Below are 17,344 nucleotides of genomic sequence, written 5' to 3' on the forward strand. Positions count from 1 at the left end.
AGCAGCGAGGGTATTTGCAAGAACACCACCACTCCCTTCATATTCATGTGTGTCCTCATAAAATCTCAGTTTTAAGGGTTGCAAAGCCATTTGCCCAGTCCTTCCTCTGCTCTCCAGAGTCAGCTGAGATGCTCTGTTTCTTAGAAACAATTGGCAAAGGGTGAAGAGGATGTCAGCCCTTCTGGACAAACTAAAATAACATCCAGCACAAAACGCATGACATGTAAAGTAATACTAATAAAAAGCCAAACATACTTCTAGAGAATATATTTAGTCATAGAACTGGTATAAAATTTAACTGAAATGTAATGCGGTAAAGAACAATTGTTTGGGGGGCATTCTAAGTCAATCAAAATATGTACCTGCTGGTGTGAGTTTCTTTTTTCATGATAGCTTTGAGTAAAAATTAGAGATCAGACTTTTCCAGGCTGCAAAGATGTCTGGTTTACTTCAGGATCCAGCCTGCTGATTCACATTCTGACTAATTATGAGTTTTCAATTGTAGACTTTATAACTCATAAATGAAGAAAACGTGTTGCAGACAGAGGTAGTAGTTTGTCTCTGAAAATTAAGTAGCTGTCTTTCAGCTGCTGCTGAAAGGGACAACAGCATATCTGAAAAAATTCAAGCAGTTTTGAAACTCCAACTTTTAAAAATGTTGGAACAGATTGACTATAGTAACTGCCTCATAATAATGATGATATATATATATGCTACATTATTATACCTTGAATGTCTTCTGTTTACACTCCCAATTACTGGCAGTAATGACCTTTTGTATAATTTATTCAGAGGCAAAGTAGAAGTTGTCTGTAGTTATTTGTTATTCTAAAGGATGAGTCACATTGCAAAAGAAAACCATTATAGTTTGCGAAAGCAGCCAGTTAGACATGATCGCAGTTATTTGCTATTAAAACTGGAGCTAAGATATTAAAAACTGTGCACATTATAAACATGCCCTAAAAATTGTGCCCTTTACATAATGCATGCATTGTTGTGCTGACAGAGTGCAGAAGTGGATTCACACACACTACAATCTCCACCAGTTAACCTATAAATACAAACTCCCCCTTAGGTATCAAGCATGATGGAACCATGTGTGACACCTGTCGTCAACAGCCAATCATTGGTATTCGCTGGAAATGCGCAGAGTGCACCAATTATGACCTCTGCACAACCTGTTACCATGGAGACAAGCATCACCTGAGACACCGATTCTACAGGATCACCACCCCAGGCAGCGAGAGGTTTGTTCTGTATTGCTGTCTGCTACATTAGACTTTACCATTGATAAAGTGGATTAAGCAAGTAATGCAAGCCCTGCTCTTCATTGTGATCAGTTGGACCATTTAGAGCTTCTTTCTGGCTTCGTTACCTTATGTGAGTGTGTGACATTTGAGAAGCCTTTTTGTATGCTTACATAAGAAGGAATGGAAATCTGTCTGTATGCTCCTAACCTTCAGTTGCCAGGCAACTGCTTAGTCTTATTTTAAGATTCAGAGCTTTTAATAGTAAAAAAATCCATCTCTCGTTAACTTTTCTAGATACTTTATGTGAGATGATTGAGCCTTCTTTATTAGTGTTAATGACTTTTCTAAGTGTGTGCAGCCATGTTCTAACACTCATCATGACATGCCTATAATTAGGGATATTAAGTATAAATTAAAAGGCTGAGATTATTTATAGAAGTTGGCAAGTTTTTACATTGCAATTTAAAATGGTCTTAAAATCAGACCATTTAAAGAGTATTTATAAAAATTCTTAATAAATCCCAGTGAATTACTAAATCTTTGGCCTTTTAACACATTTATGGTTTATTTGCTGAACCTCCGCTGTTAACTGCCTACTCTCATTTTCTTATGTTGATGTAGATTCAGCCATCCAGGATCTCCCAATCTTAAGGAAATTAGTGAGAAAGTCTAGTTACATTCTCTTTAAGCACTTTGAAATAATGATGTTTGAATGACAATCTGTTCATTTTCTCATGTTTCAGCAGATATAATGGATCATATGAAATAGACGGCAGTTTAGAGGCAGCGTAATTCAGAACAAAAATTCCAGCTTGTATATAAAATGAAAATCAAATTTCCAAAAATAGTTTTGTAGTTGCTTTTTATAAGAATGTGCTTACAGTCCCTAAATATTCCGATATTTTTTTAAAATAAACATTCAAATATTTTTTAAATATTCAAATTTTTAGTTTTGAGACAAATGATTCGACATTGGTTTGAAATATTGATTTCCTTTTATAATCTGGTTATTACAGCTTCAATAACTCCCAGGAAGACTACAAGTACCTCTCAGTACCTTACTGGAAAAATTATGTGTTTTTGTAATTGAATTTAAAAACTGAAACTAATCTTCTGGCCATTACTTATATGCCAAATATTTTTTTTCAGGCAAATTTCATTATTACAACTTATTAAGTTGCTATGAGTTGCTATCTGGTCCTTTTAAAAGAAGTTTCATTTCTAATTATCTTTTATTTTTGATTTTATATTGACCATCAAAGTTGGAATAGTGATCTAGACTTCTGGCCTATTATAATTTTATAAATAAAGCACAAGGCTGAGCAGCTGGCAGCCTTATTTTCAAAGAGTGCTACTTTATTTCCCACGAGGCAGACGTTGCATAATGCACCGGGGGCACTGGAGGTCTCCCCACCTTCCTGATGTCTGGTGGGTGTGTTTGTTGTGCACCGCATAAAATGTTTTACAGCAACTGTTGAAATAGAGAATCTGCTTTGGACCTTCAAGTTAATCAAAGCTGAAGTTTTACGATAAATTATTTGAGCAGGATAAGTCTAGCTGTCCTTTTAGCAATGCCAAATTTTTGTTCCTTAAGGAAAATGTGCAATTTGCAAAAGCAGCATCAACAAACACATCTTCTTTAGTGTCAAGTGTGCGAGAAAACATAGTATTTTTTAAATCATCTGTTTCTATTTATACACTTGAGCAGAGTACTTCTGGAGTCGCGTCGCAAGTCAAAGAAAATCACAGCCAGAGGGATCTTTGCTGGTGGCCGAGTTGTTAGAGGAGTGGACTGGCAGTGGGAAGACCAAGATGGAGGCAATGCGAGGAGAGGAAAGGTAAGACACAAATAGCTAAACCTCAGCTAGGTTAGTGCCTTTTGTTTTGCTTCCTGCTCTAAAATTATAGTTGGTCATGTCAGTCCCCAAGAGAAGGTTCAAAGAGTTTTTAGGTCAATCAACCTTTTGGAGAAAAAAACAAGTTTCTGCCACAGGATGTGATTTGATTGAAATACACATGGTTCTAGCCAAAACAGGAAGAGCTCTGCCTGGGTCAGATGCTAGTGTAACCGTTGCAGAATCCCAAATAAATGCTAAATCAAACCAGTCATTTTATTCAGAATAGAAAGTGCTCCTGCGTCAGTGATAGACTGTTGTGGCAGTCAGGTTCTGCTTTAGATTTCTTCCTGTTATAGGAGAGTTTTTCTTTCTGGTGTCATTACATTTATGCTCAGTATCAGGGATTGCTGTAAACGGCAACAACGCCAACTATTGTTTACTGTCGCTACATGTTCATCCAATAGGAGTGAAAACTGTAAACCAATGACTCGACACAATCTGCTGGGTTTCCTTTGATAGAATGTTTTTAAACCCATGCATGCTTTGTTTGGTTTCTTATACAATATTCTTTAAAACCAAAACCAAATCAAAATCTGAAAATTTGTGTACTATTTATTTATTTTCATTAAGAAATGTCAAAAAAAAAGGAATCAAATATGCAAATTCTTTGTGGTGCTGCATAGCCCTGAAGTGTTTCAGTGCCACAATGCTTGTATTGTAGAGCAAAATTAACCAACATTTTAACTTTAACTTTTTAAAACTTAGAAACTGGAATTATACTCTTTATCATTAGAATTCACAAGGAAACCCTGCGTATATCATCATACCACATTTTAACTGAGATGTATTTTGTGTTTTTGTTTGAGTTACCCCACAGGGAATATATAAGGGACTATTATTCAATTCTATTGTGCATAAAGCTTTCAGTGCAAAGCATATTGCCTAATTTATTGGCTCTGTATATCTTTTAGTGTTTGTAGAAAGCTTTGGTTATAGAGGTTATCTGAGGACAGCTTACATAGAAAAACAGAAAAGTACAACTACAATTTTTCCAGAATAATTCATCGGTTTATTTTTTTAATCAGCTAAATAATTTTACTCTGAAAACATCTTATTGCCTAACTATACTTATTTTGTTCTTTTCCTTTACAATGTCTCCAACAGTCTTTGTGAAACATCTTCATAAAAACATATTCTGGGTAAGATGTAGCAGCCAAAAAAGACACATTCTTGAGGGTTGATTATTTTTTTCTGACTCATCAATAGCCATTGGATGTTGTCTCCTCTGCTGCTCATCATGTAACTTCACAAAACGTAACAGCTGTACTCCAACACATTTGATCACTACAGATTGTTAACACTCATTTGACAGTGAATCAGATCCAGTAACTGGTATGACTGTAGCTCAGAGAGAGCGAACCAGAAATGAGCACAAATACACAATTTTAAACTGAATATATTCAATGTGCTTAAAAATGTAAGACGGTAAAAATGATTCATAGAAATAATGAGTCAAATAAAATAATGATATTAGTGACAAGGGATTAAAACCACATGTTATTCTGGATAATGCAGAAATCCTGCACATCATTAGAACATAGTCCAATGTATCTTTGTTATATCATGTGTATATCTTTGCATGTGTATATTTTTGTTAATTTTTTATTTTTTTCCTTGCACTGTAACTGGTGTTTGTATTCGAGTCTTCTGCAGAGTCTGGAGTATTCAGTTTAACAGCCCCTCAATGTAATACATTATTTTGTACCTTTATTTAATGACACATCTCATTAGTGTTTTATGATGCTGTCAGCAGTATGTTGTGTAGAAAACCGCCGCTGCATCTCCTGCAGCCAAAGTCTGCCGTTAGGTTAGCATGAATATTAAATCTTAAGGCCCATTAATCAGTTTGCTGGGAAAGCGGCCTTAAAGTAATTAAAGTTGGGTTTCAGTATTTACGAAAGGCGAGCTATTTAATTAAAGAATTCATTTACTTAACTCTCGACACTCATAATATTGTTATGAAAACAATTTACTGCTGGTGATGGAGAGGAAATCTATCTTTACATTGTTTTACAAATTTTAAATAGATTTTGTGGTCCCCTGTGTGTAGCTTATTGGTTATATATGCCTTCAGTAACACACAATGTTTTTACTTGTCAAAAGGCTAACAGTTAAGAACCATTTCCCAACATGATATATAGATTGGTGATTTTTCATGATGATTAGTAGTGTGTGTAATAAATAAAGATGATCTGATATTTTTTTTCTTCTTCTTTTTCTTTAAAGAATAATGGGGAAAAATTATGACATAACAGAACGGGGTCAGGATTAAATAAGTTTGTACTTCTGCCTTCCTCATTTTCAAATAGTTGTAAAAAATATATGAATGTATTATGATATTTGAATTCTGAATGTCAGTATTTTTTTAAATAAAAAAAAAAGTAACTAAAACTAAAAACATTTTTAGAAAATGTTAATGCTGTTACTTGAGTGCAGTGTCTGAGCTGAGCTTTTCTTCTCCACAGGTGACTGAGATCCAGGACTGGAGTGCCGCCAGCCCTCACAGCGCCGCCTATGTGATCTGGGACAACGGGGCCAAGAACCTGTACAGAGTCGGCTTCGAAGGAATGGTGAGGAAACCGCTTGTCTTCCTCACTGTCTCCATCAGTCTTCTAAAAGAACAGCTGTTAGGGGGCTTTTGTGTTTGACCACAGGGATGAGGTCTCTCTCTTTTGCTGCCAGGCCTTTGTGACAGCCACACAGACTGAATGTGTAAGGAGCCATTGTGCAGGCAGATGGAAGGGGAAGATATCTGCATGAGAAAAGCAATCTGTTCTTGCTTCCTTTGGGGGGGGTGATCAAATGAACATGCAGGTCAACTTTCAGGTTTTTGTGGCCACAGCTACACACGTGTCTCAAATAAAAACCCTCTTTTCATTGGCGGAGGGTGGCTTTGCTTTTTTACAAAATGGCCAATCAGGTTTCTTCGATGCATGACAGATTTTTACTTTGTTATTCTAATAGATTCTAAGGGATGGAGATGACATCTGCCTGTGGAGTCAGGCTTAAAATAGGCTTCCCATCTTGATAGTTTGATATTTCTTTCAAGATGTCATAAAGTCACTTCTACGGCTTTGCAAGTTCAGAAAATGATGGTAGGAACCATTATCCACAACTGGAAAAAACATGGAACAGTGATTAATCTTCCCAGGAGCTCCAGGCTTATCAAATGTCATTCTAGGAGAGCTTTGATGATTCAGAAGCTGGCAAAAAAACCCAGAATAATATCAAAACGCCTGCAGGCCTCATTTGGTGGTCAGTATTCATGGTTTTACTGTAAGATGGGAGAGTGAACAAAAATGACATCTTATGGGGAAGTTCCCAGATGAAAACCACTGCTGGCTAACAACACAAGAGCCCGACTCACATTTGCCAAACGCTGTCTTGATCATCTTAAAGGCATTTGGATTCATTTATTTGTGGATTGACGAGACCAAAGTTGAACATGTGTGTCCTGATCCATCTATTTAACAAATTAAATAATCGAATACTTCCTTTCGTGTTTCCTCAGGTTATCTTTGTCTGAAATTAAAATGCAGGCGATTATCTGAATGATTTCATTGCGACAAAAAAGCAAGAACAGAGGAAATCTTTAAGGGGGAAAATACTCATTTACAGGTCGGCAGCTGGGGCTATTTGTCGAGACTTGTCTTATTCAGTAATTTGGTGTTTCATTCTATGATGAAACACCAATGATCATCGCCGTCCTCTAACTCTGCCACAAAGGTTACACACATCTGAGTCATCACCAATGATCTGAAGCTCTCTGTTAGTACCTGTTCTGTTCGACTGCCCAACCTTATCCGTAGGGCACTGATATTGTTGGCATATGCAAACTCTGTGTCACGGTAGCCTAGCTGTGTAGATTTGGTTTTCTACTTCATTAACAATGCTAGTATGGCATTATATCCATATTTAACCTATTCTACTGTTTTCAATTCTTTTATTCCCCTCAGTCGGACTTGAAATGTGTCCAGGATGCCAAAGGAGGCTCGTTTTACAGAGACCATTGTCCTGTTTTAGGTAAGTTAGCCAGTGATGTGTGTCTATCGTCATTATTGCACCATATTTCTCACCTCTTATTCTGGTGCAGTGAATTCAAGGGCATTAGGGCAGTTTTACTCACGCCTATATCTGTTTAGCCACTAGATGGCAGTACTGCACAGTCATGTTGATCCAAAAATGTAGAACACAGTGAATATAATCCATGTTCACTGTGCTTTAAATAAACTCTCTCTCTAATACTACAGGGCAATTCAGTTCACTCATTAAGTTTGATATTGTTATTTTAGGTATTGCAGAAAAATGTGTGGTGTATAGTTTATGTAAAATAACAGTCCAGTATATTTCATTGATCTCTTTTATACTTCCCTTTAGGTCACCTGCAGACTCTTAAAGCTTAAAGTGCAACATGTATTATTAATGCATTTAGTTTATTGATAAATTTAAAGTTGCTTTTGCCTCCCAGGTGAGCAGAATGGAAACAGAAATCCGGGTGGTCTTCAGATCGGAGACCTGGTCAACATTGATTTGGATTTAGAGATCGTTCAGTCCCTCCAGCATGGCCATGGGGGATGGACTGATGGCATGTTTGAGACGCTCACAACCACAGGCACCGTGTGTGGCATCGATGAGGACCATGATATTGTGGTTCAGTATCCCAGTGGGAACAGGCAAGTACAGCTTAAGACAGGCCTAGATTTACTGGCTATTAGGAAGTGGGGCAAACAAAACTATATTTTATCATGTCTTGAATTTTACAGACCTTCTTTTACTTAAAGAATTAAGTGAATCTGCAATTGCACAAAAATCTGTGAGGGACGGCGGAGTCCCAGAGCGAAATTCCGTGAAAGAGGTGTACGGAGCCTCTTGTTGGAAGCGAATGACTGAGGGTCATTGCACGTAATACAAACCCTGTAAATTCTAGACACTAACAGGTACCATAGAATTGCACAAAAATCCGTGAGGGACGGCGGAGTCCCTGCTCAAAATTCCGTGAAAGAGGTGTACGGAGCCTGGTGCCGGAAGCCCTTTGAAAGGCTGTTTACATTGTTTTAAACTTTGTGAGTGGGAATAAAAGTAGCAATAGGTATTTTGTTCCATATAACACAGTAGGAGTGTAACATGGATGCAAACTCGGCTAAAAACCAGCCTGTTTAGGATTGTATTTAAAACGTAATCAATTACAAATTTATTGATGCAGCTTGACTCATTGTCGTGTTTTGATTATTGATTCTATGTTGCGTTGTGTTTCTGTGTTTGATATGATGTAAAGCACTTTGAAATGCCTTGATGCTGAAATGTGCTACACAAATAAAATTTGATTTGATTTTGATTAAAGCCAGATACTGCCAAACGTCCTCAAGTTTCTCTGCTGTGAGCAGGTGGCCTTTTATTATTGTTATGAGTTATAAAAAGATCAGAGTTGATATTTTTAACTACATTTAGCATCTTAGTAATTTGTGCACCAAATACAGCCGTGTTGTTATCTGGTGAAAGTTTATATCTCTCTTGTTCCTGATTGATACACAGATATAGTGTAATAAAACTAGTGTTTCCTTTTAAGTATCTTCTTGCTTTACTTTAATCACCTCATTGTTAGTGGATACAGCCAAATTTGAGTCTTCTCCCTCAGTAACAGCATCTACACTAACGGTAGCACTGCCTCGTAGGGCTTATGGATGATGCGTTCACTGATCTTTCACAAAAAAAGAATCAGGTCTGGATCTATTGGCTCATTCCTTAAAAAATTGCTGCATTTTAATGGGCTTAAAATTGCTGTCATGACGATCTACTTGGAATCTTTCTTATCAATTCAGATAATTTTTTGATAAAATGTTTGCTCAGAATTTCTATTCTGTGACCCATAAACCACATGTACTACTTATGTGATTTTTAATCGTGTTGTTCTAAAGCGTCTTTCGTTTCTACAGATGGACATTTAACCCAGCAGTGCTAACCAAGGCCAACGTAGTGCGCAGTGGTGAAGTTGCAGCCGGAGCAGAAGGAGGAAGCTCCCAGTTCCATGTGGGAGACCTGGTCCAGATCTGCTACGACATCGACCGCATCAAGCTGCTCCAAAGAGGGCATGGCGAGTGGGCTGAAGCCATGCTGCCGGTACGTTTTACGAACTCTTTAGAATAAACCAGACACCCTCCCGTCTTCTTTCTTTCCTCACAGCTTGATGTTACTGTCTCCATTTTATAATGTCTGCTAATTGTTTCCCAGAAAGACGCATTTTATGCTCGTTTTCTCCATTATGCCAGATTGACTCTTCTCAAAAGCTGCTGAGCTTTGATCACTAACCATAGTTGTTTGCTGCCTGCTGGTTCTCCTATAGTAGCACTCCTTGTTATTGATGATATCCTTGAGGTCAGCCCGACCCAGCTTAACATCATCAGAGAGGAGCTCTCCTATATAGCTATTATCAAGATGATGTCATTTGAAATTGGATGATTATGCTCAGTCCATTTTGTGCTGCTGGTTTCTCTTCTCTTCTTTTTTTTTTTCTTTCTTTGATTTTCCCTAATTTTCACAGACTCCGTAACACACAACGTTTATGCACAGCCTGAAGACAGCTACACTTCAAACACTAATGAGTTTGTCACAACACTTTTAAATAGACCCTGGGCAAGGTGGGCCGTGTGCAGCAGATCTACTCTGACAGTGACCTGAAGGTCGAGGTTTGTGGGACTTCCTGGACGTACAATCCTGCGGCTGTCACCAAGATCGCCCCCTCCGGCTCTGCTGTCAGCAATGCCTCTGGAGGTACATGTGAACATGCACTGCTGTCGCTTGGAGAGTATCATATTAGTCCTCTGTCCTGACTGCTCTCTTTTTCTCTGCACCTACATAAAATCAATCTCTGTTTCCACTTGTTTTCCCAGAGCGTTTGTCTCAGTTGTTGAAGAAACTATTCGAGACACAAGAGTCAGGGGACATAAATGAGGAGCTGGTCAAGGCAGCAGCTAATGGAGACCTGGCTAAAGTGGAGGACATTTTGAAGAGACCTGATGTGGATGTAAGTAGGACTGTGATTATTAATGCTATTAATTTATCACAAACTGTTTCGATTAAGCAAAAGGACAAATTGTCATCTAAAAAATGTTGTCTGTTCATGTTGTCCAATTTTTTTATTCCTATTTGAAAAACCACACCCGCTTTTCTTTTTATACATTATTTTTTTGAATTTTTATAGCAAGCATTAATACATTTATGTTTTTGTTTTTTTTCCTCCCCTCCAAGGGGTCTTTTTGTGGGCTCTAGTGTCCCTTATATGAAAGTGAAAGTAGGCTCACAGGAGAGGGGGGAAGACATGTGGTAAATGTCGCCGGGTCCGGGAATTAAACCCGCAACAGCCATGTTGAGGACTCAAGGCCTCCAAACGCTGGTCGCACTATCCCCTACGCCACCACAGCACGCCCCTACATTTATGTTCTTAACAGTAGAGATACGACACACATTTACATAGTCAAAGTTTGTAAGGGTTCCAATGACACGCATATTTGTACGTTAATAAATATATGATTCAAATGTTTAGGTCAATAACAAATGAGGTTACAAGGTTTACAGGGTCTGGAAAATCTCAAACAAATTTGCTAAATATTCCCAGATGACCACGTGATCAAAGATGTCTGAAACAACTTAGATACGAGTTCAAATTCCAGCATTACGATAATAAAACGAAGCACTATGATGATGCTGAACTGTTTAACCTCTGTTTGACCTTGAACACGTTAATCATTCAGCAACCAGACCTGTGCCGTTTTTGATAGAATAACACCATGTTTTCTCTTTAAAAATGCAACAGATCTGAGGACATCAATAATTATAGATGAAATACATAATTTCTGATCTTCTTTATATTAACTGGAGTAGTCTTGGTGTCTCCCTGGATAAATCCTCCCACCAGTTTTCCTCTCAATCAGAAGAACGTTAAGGCAGCCCCTATGGAGGGACCAAGGAGCTCTGGTGTGCAATGCAGCACAGACCTCGATATACTCTTGCTTTCAAGTGGGGAGCTACAAATCCCACACGGTTGTGGATTATGTTCTGATGCATCCCACAGTACAGGGAAACAAAAAAAAAAATTATTTACCACAAGACAAAAACTAGTGGCTTCTAGAGGGGAAAAAGAAATCCTTACATTGAGTCTGCGGTTCTGTCCTCTGTCGGGCCACGGGAGTGAATGTGTGTGCGTGTCATTGGTGAATGCTGGCCGGATGCCCTGCTGCCTTTCAGTGGAATTATTTGCTTAAAGCTGAGCACACCGAGTCTGGCCAAGTGATTCGGCTGCCAGGACAAGAGATGTCTCGAGACTCCCAGAGGAGTCCACATTAATATTTATGCTCTCAGTTCTTGCAGTGCTGCAGTTGGTGATGAAAGATGCACGCCCAGCCTTGCATACACACCTATTCATGCAAACACACCCTCACAAATCTCTTTATCTCCTAACAGCAAATTTCAGTCCTTAATCAAGCAATTAGTCAATTTTACTAATGGAACACTTTTCATGCTGTTATATACAATACATAATAATATTTTCTAGAGATTGAAGACAAACGAGCAAGCCAAGCAATGGAACAATAGCTGCACAAATAGCTTAACTAGGTGAAAAAATTATTAGATATTCACAGATATTTTTCTGTCTGATAAAGATTGTATAGATAGTATAATTTGCCGATTAAAATTTTTTTTCTAAGGACTGAAAGACATTAAAGAGAAAAAAGTGCCAGGCTTCTATGAGAGAGATTGTTTTTAATCTGTCAAGAAATGATGTACAAGATTATTACCGTTTGTGCATCAAAGCATAGTTCCCTAATACTTTATTTGATTTAATTTTTTAATTAAACCAAAATGAAGAAATTCACAAGTCTGTGCAGTTCGTTGATACAGTGATAGACTTCCAGTATAATTATTTTCACCTGCTAATCAGAGCTGATCAAAGGAAAACTGGTTGACTGTGATTCGTGAGGACGTTGTGATTACACTTTTTGTATCTTTTTGTAAAAATGTCATTTTTCTAGTGAAGTTTAAACCATTTTTTCTTTTATTAAATTTATATCAATTTATCTATGGGATCAAAAATTTTAAATTGGCTAAGTCCGTTCTCTGGCTGTTTTGATCGGTGCAAATAAAAAAACAGTATTTGCAGTCATATTCAGTAGATTCAGAATACTCATTCAAAAGACGCTTGTGAGTCAGATTAAAAGTACTTTTTGAAAATAACCTTTTAGCAGGTAGGAAACATGTATAATTCTGTTTTAAAGAAATACTGGCCTGGTGTAATATTCTAATTTTAAATGTGCTATATTCATAAGGGAAAAATCATCACAATTAACAGAATTAAAAGCTTGTGTAATACATTTAATGTGTTTCACCTAGTAATAAAATTCCTGAAATAAATAGGTTTTCCAGTAATATCCTAATTTATTGAACGGCTCTACATTAGAGACCTGGATGCAATTGTGGAACACAAGCTAAAAAAATGTAAATTAATTATTAGATAAATAAACTAGAGCTTAGATATTTCTAATGATGAAATAATAAAAAAAAATTTACTTTCTTCATTAAAATTAAATAAAAATTTGGAAGGGCCAAAGAAAAATATCAATTTAGAATTTGATTGCAGTATCTATTAAAAAAAGTAATTAAATATGGATAGGCAGAAATAATAAAATGTAAAAAGTTGAAAAGACTAAAAAGATAAATTAATGTATTTTATAAATTTATAAGTATTGACAATCGGTTGTCATCAGATGTCGAGGAAGCCTGTTAAACGAAGATGATGCCCTTATGTGATGTTCTAGTTTTTGTTCTTGGCTTCTAAAAAAGAACTTTCCTGAAAGACCTTAGCAATCTGTATGGTTTGCAAAGGTTAAAACTAAATATTGAAATGCAGTCATATTTCTGGTTGCAGGTGAATGGACAGTGTGCGGGACACACTGCGATGCAGGCGGCCAGTCAGAACGGCCATGTAGATGTCCTAAAACTGCTGCTGAAACACAATGTAGACCTAGAAGCCGAGGTTGGTTTACTTTATGTTCATTCATTCCAAAAAGTGCACTTTGGCATTTTTTGAGCAATAGCCTAAAGCTAAGAAAGGGAGAAATACGTGATGTGTGTTTTTTTTTTTTTTTTTTTTTTTTATTTTGGCTGTGCTCAGGATAAAGACGGAGACCGGGCGGTGCACCATGCAGCGTTTGGCGATGAAGGTTCCGTCATCGAGGTGCTTCACAGGGGTGGGGCTGACTTGAACGCCAGGAACAAGCGAAGGCAGACCCCGTTACACATAGCAGTCAACAAGGGCCATCTACAGGTGGTTAAAACCTTGCTGGATTTTGGTTGCCATCCTAGTCTTCAGGTAATTATCACCTTACACATTTTCAAAGTAGGAACTATCAGATAAGTGAGGTTTGAGATAAATTTTGGCAGTTCAGCAGAGAGTAATGTTTTAAATAGATTAGTTACGGGGGAGTGAGTAACGTAAGGTTTCCCTTTTAGGATTCGGAAGGTGACACACCTCTGCACGATGCAATTAGCAAGAAAAGAGATGACATGTTGTCAGTGCTGCTGGAGGCCGGCGCAGATGTCACCATCACTAACAACAACGGGTTCAATGCCTTACATCACGCTGCCCTCCGAGGAAACCCCAGGTATGTGACAGTTTTCTGCAGTAATGGTTTTAGTGCGAGTAATGAGGACGTATTTAGGCGGGCTGTGAGGAGGTTAAATCCTCAGGATATCACTAAGTGCTCGATGCTTTTGATAACAGCTGGTTTGGTTGCTGATTTTTAAACACAAAAATCAGTGGAGTTTGAGGCACAAACCGCAGAGTCATATCTGGAATGCAGAAAACGTCAGGCTTCATGCAAAAAGGAGGGTCAAATTTAAAGCCACAGCGCTCTGCCTTTTCACTGCAGAGAAGGAAGCAACTCTGGCAGAATCACTCATTTGTTACTTAATCAGCTTCTTTTACAGAAATGGACTCTGATGTAAGCAGCTTTTAATATCTGGCATTATACCCATTGATGCTGTGTTGTATTCGCTGTAAAGATCAGTTTGCTTCCTTCTAAAGAATCCTTCTCCTTTTGAATGATGCCTTTTAAACTAAGTCCTTGAAGCAGAATTTTTCCTTCACAAATTCTTGTCAAGCTCTAAAGTAAGACCACTGAAATTTAAACAAGTGTAATTGTGCTGCCTCACTGGGGACATTTTGTTTGTTACCTCAATTTAATTTCAAGTTATTCTTTAAAGCTGCCACCATTACGCCAACAGATGGCCAGGTCTGTTATGTTGAGTACTGGTAGTTTAGCTTATAGGCTTTAAAGTTAATTTGTAGTTTCCTTTTACTGTTATGCTTGTCCCTCACCATGTGTTGTGAGCTGAGGCTGGCCTGAGGAGGCTGCTCTCTGCAGCAGCATTTTGTCTTGTCCTTGGTCGCTGTTATTTCGAGCAGGTTGTTGTTTTTTCTTTCCTTACTCTTATCACTTTTAGAATGTAAAGGTGGCTAAGAGAGGAGACTATCTTAATGAGAATGATCGTTCAAGATCTCTTAACATGATGGATTTAGATGTAAAGCGTTAAAAGCAATCGTTCGCTATAACATTTGACATATGCTTGTCATTCTGTGTGTGTTCTTCAGGAGCGAAACTCTTCTGAACATTAATTTCATTGACAGACTAAGATCAGCTCCTTTGGTTAATTCTTAGCTCTTTAGAATTACCACACATTACCATACATTTTCCACCATTATTCCATATATTATTTATAAAACTTTTCAGATTTTTTTGCAGTGACTGTTAAGTTGCTAGGCAGTCATATTGAGAGCTTGAGGTTGGTAAGAAAACTCAAACTTTTCCTGGTTAAAATCTGATTTCATAAGAGCATTTTTTCCCTTTTTAGCCTGGAAATTCAACATGTAAGGGAGAAAAAAGGCATGCATAATTTGATTTTATTCTTTCATGCTCTGCCTGACAATGTTACAGCTGGTGTATGATCTTAGCTGGTTTTGCAGCTGCACTCTGCCTCTTCACTATGTTAGTGGTGGAAGTCTCTTTCATGGATATGCTTAACTGAACAATACAGGCATGTGCCAGTAAAATTCATTTATTTTATCACTACTGTTTGACATTTAGTCTGCAAAAAAACACCCACATTCTCTTTGACTTAAGAATTAATGAGTTAAGGTGGATCACCTGCCATGATTCATGGCTCTTTTCTGCATCTGTTGCACTGTGGAGAAGCTGATCCATAACCATCGCTTGTTGCACACTAACTGATTTATTGATCCATATTAACATTTAAGCAGGTATGTTGATATTATCAACTTATGCTCTCTTATAAGTTCCTAAATAGGTTGCAGCTTGAACTGCGCGGTATATCAGTGTCTGCACAGGACTGCTAAGATCCAATATTTGTCAGGATATTATATTTCATGTGCCATGCATTCAAAGTGTGTATGCCAGTAATATATATTTAGCCTTTTTATTTGACTGCACTCTGTATCCGCATTTTATGTTTATTTTTATTGGCAGAGATGCAAAAGCTTCCATTGGCGGGGACATTGTGAAAAAATAAAAACAAAAAACGTGCCAAGTCCATCAGATTCTCCGAGTACATTTAGTGAATACGTAAAGATTTTTTCTAAAGTGTTTAGATTTATACACATTGCAGACAAAATTGTTTTTCCAGGGGGAAAAAATGCTTGAAGGTTGGTCCCGTTGAAAGTTTTACTCTCAAAGAAGAAAAATAAAGCTCAAGACTTCTCAGTTGTCGTGTATTGTAAATCATTTAGTTTATTTAATAAAAGCAATTATGGAATGTTTAAAGAAAGGCTGAGTAAAACACAACCAATTTGAATTGTAGATATTTAAAAGCAGAGGATACATAATTTGTTTTAGCAAAGCAACTTTCAGAACATACAGTAGAAAGCTGGTTTTCAGTGGGAGTCATTGATTTACAGGCAAAAAGTGCTGGAGTACAGCATTTTCTATATCAGGGTTTCGGTTGTGTTGTGTGTGCATTACCTGCCTCAGTCCACACTCTGTCCCCTCGCTTTCAGAGAAACAAAGATATATGTCCCCATCTCCAGTATTCCCATTTACTTTTATTTCACGCTCGAGCTGCTGCAATATTGGAGAGAGAGTCCACAAGTCCTAAAGCCCCCCAAATCTCTCCCTAGGTCCAAGTGAAAGCTCCTCGTCCAAGCGTGTTTAGTGGAGAGACAGTTGTTTCGATTGATTGCTGTGAGGAATTTCTGCCATAGAATCATATTTCTTAAAAAGTACTGATATTGGCCCATAAGAAATAGTTTGAGTGCAGTGCTAACCAAGGGTCTTTACATAGAGATTATCACGTGAAGACCACTGACAGAAGAAGTATAACTAACTTTAGGAACTGATTTTACTTCTAACATTTAACATTCAATTAGACCATCAGTACAGGCTGTTCTGACATGCGAAACATAAACAAGTCAGAAATATTATTTAGTCCATCAAACTTTATTTATATTGCACCATTCAGATAATGCTGTAAAGACGAAATGTTTTACAAGATTTATAACAAATCTATCCCCAAACAAGCTGACAAAACAGTTTAAAAGATTAGCATGTTAAATTTCAACCAAAATAATGATTTTTACAGACAATTCATCAGTTTTTTCACCCTATAGCTACACTGAAGAAACGGCAAATTGGATTTAAAAAATTCATATTCAAATAAAAATTTGAAACATTTAGTTAATACAATGGGGTCATAAAACAAAAGTTCAGTGCGTTAGCATGTATATCTAAAAAGCACAAGTCATTTGTAAGACAGATGTTGGCGTTATTGTTTAATTAAATATAAATATATAGCATGCTCTGTTGGTGAAGGGTTAAGGCGTGACCCATGGACAGAGGACGAAGGACAAAGACCTCAATGACTTTCTCACACAACCCACTGTCCTGTCATTTCACTATCAACTAAGGGTCACTAAAGTCAAAAGAAATGTCTAAAAAAAGAAGCAAATAAAATAACCCAAATAAAATTGTGCATTAGATTATTTTTTACTGAAAAGCAAATGCTGTGTTATTACAAGTCAGTTGTAACACAGACATAAGCATCTATAAAGACCCCCAAAAAGACAGTTTTAAGTACCTTTAAATTACAGAAGAAACATTAGTAAAATATATTGAATATATAATTTATTTAATA

General features: G+C 37.3%; 1 protein-coding gene across 4 annotated transcripts in view; it reads left to right on the forward strand.

Moving 5' to 3' along the window:
- The window catches only part of mib1 (MIB E3 ubiquitin protein ligase 1), a 57,612-nt gene that overhangs the window by 1,685 nt on the left and 38,583 nt on the right, over positions 1 to 17,344 (forward strand). For all 4 annotated transcript variants that reach the window (XM_044133982.1, XM_044133983.1, XM_044133980.1 and 1 more), the window contains exons 2-12: positions 1,076 to 1,247; positions 2,959 to 3,088; positions 5,614 to 5,718; positions 7,105 to 7,171; positions 7,617 to 7,821; positions 9,082 to 9,265; positions 9,772 to 9,916; positions 10,036 to 10,169; positions 13,068 to 13,175; positions 13,314 to 13,511; positions 13,652 to 13,803. In XM_044133982.1, coding sequence (XP_043989917.1) covers positions 1,076 to 1,247; positions 2,959 to 3,088; positions 5,614 to 5,718; positions 7,105 to 7,171; positions 7,617 to 7,821; positions 9,082 to 9,265; positions 9,772 to 9,916; positions 10,036 to 10,169; positions 13,068 to 13,175; positions 13,314 to 13,511; positions 13,652 to 13,803 — 1,600 coding nt within the window. The remainder of the gene's footprint in view (positions 1 to 1,075; positions 1,248 to 2,958; positions 3,089 to 5,613; positions 5,719 to 7,104; positions 7,172 to 7,616; positions 7,822 to 9,081; positions 9,266 to 9,771; positions 9,917 to 10,035; positions 10,170 to 13,067; positions 13,176 to 13,313; positions 13,512 to 13,651; positions 13,804 to 17,344) is intronic.

Source organism: Gambusia affinis, linkage group LG12, assembly GCF_019740435.1.
Source record: "Gambusia affinis linkage group LG12, SWU_Gaff_1.0, whole genome shotgun sequence".
Classification (NCBI taxonomy): Eukaryota; Metazoa; Chordata; class Actinopteri; order Cyprinodontiformes; family Poeciliidae; genus Gambusia; species Gambusia affinis.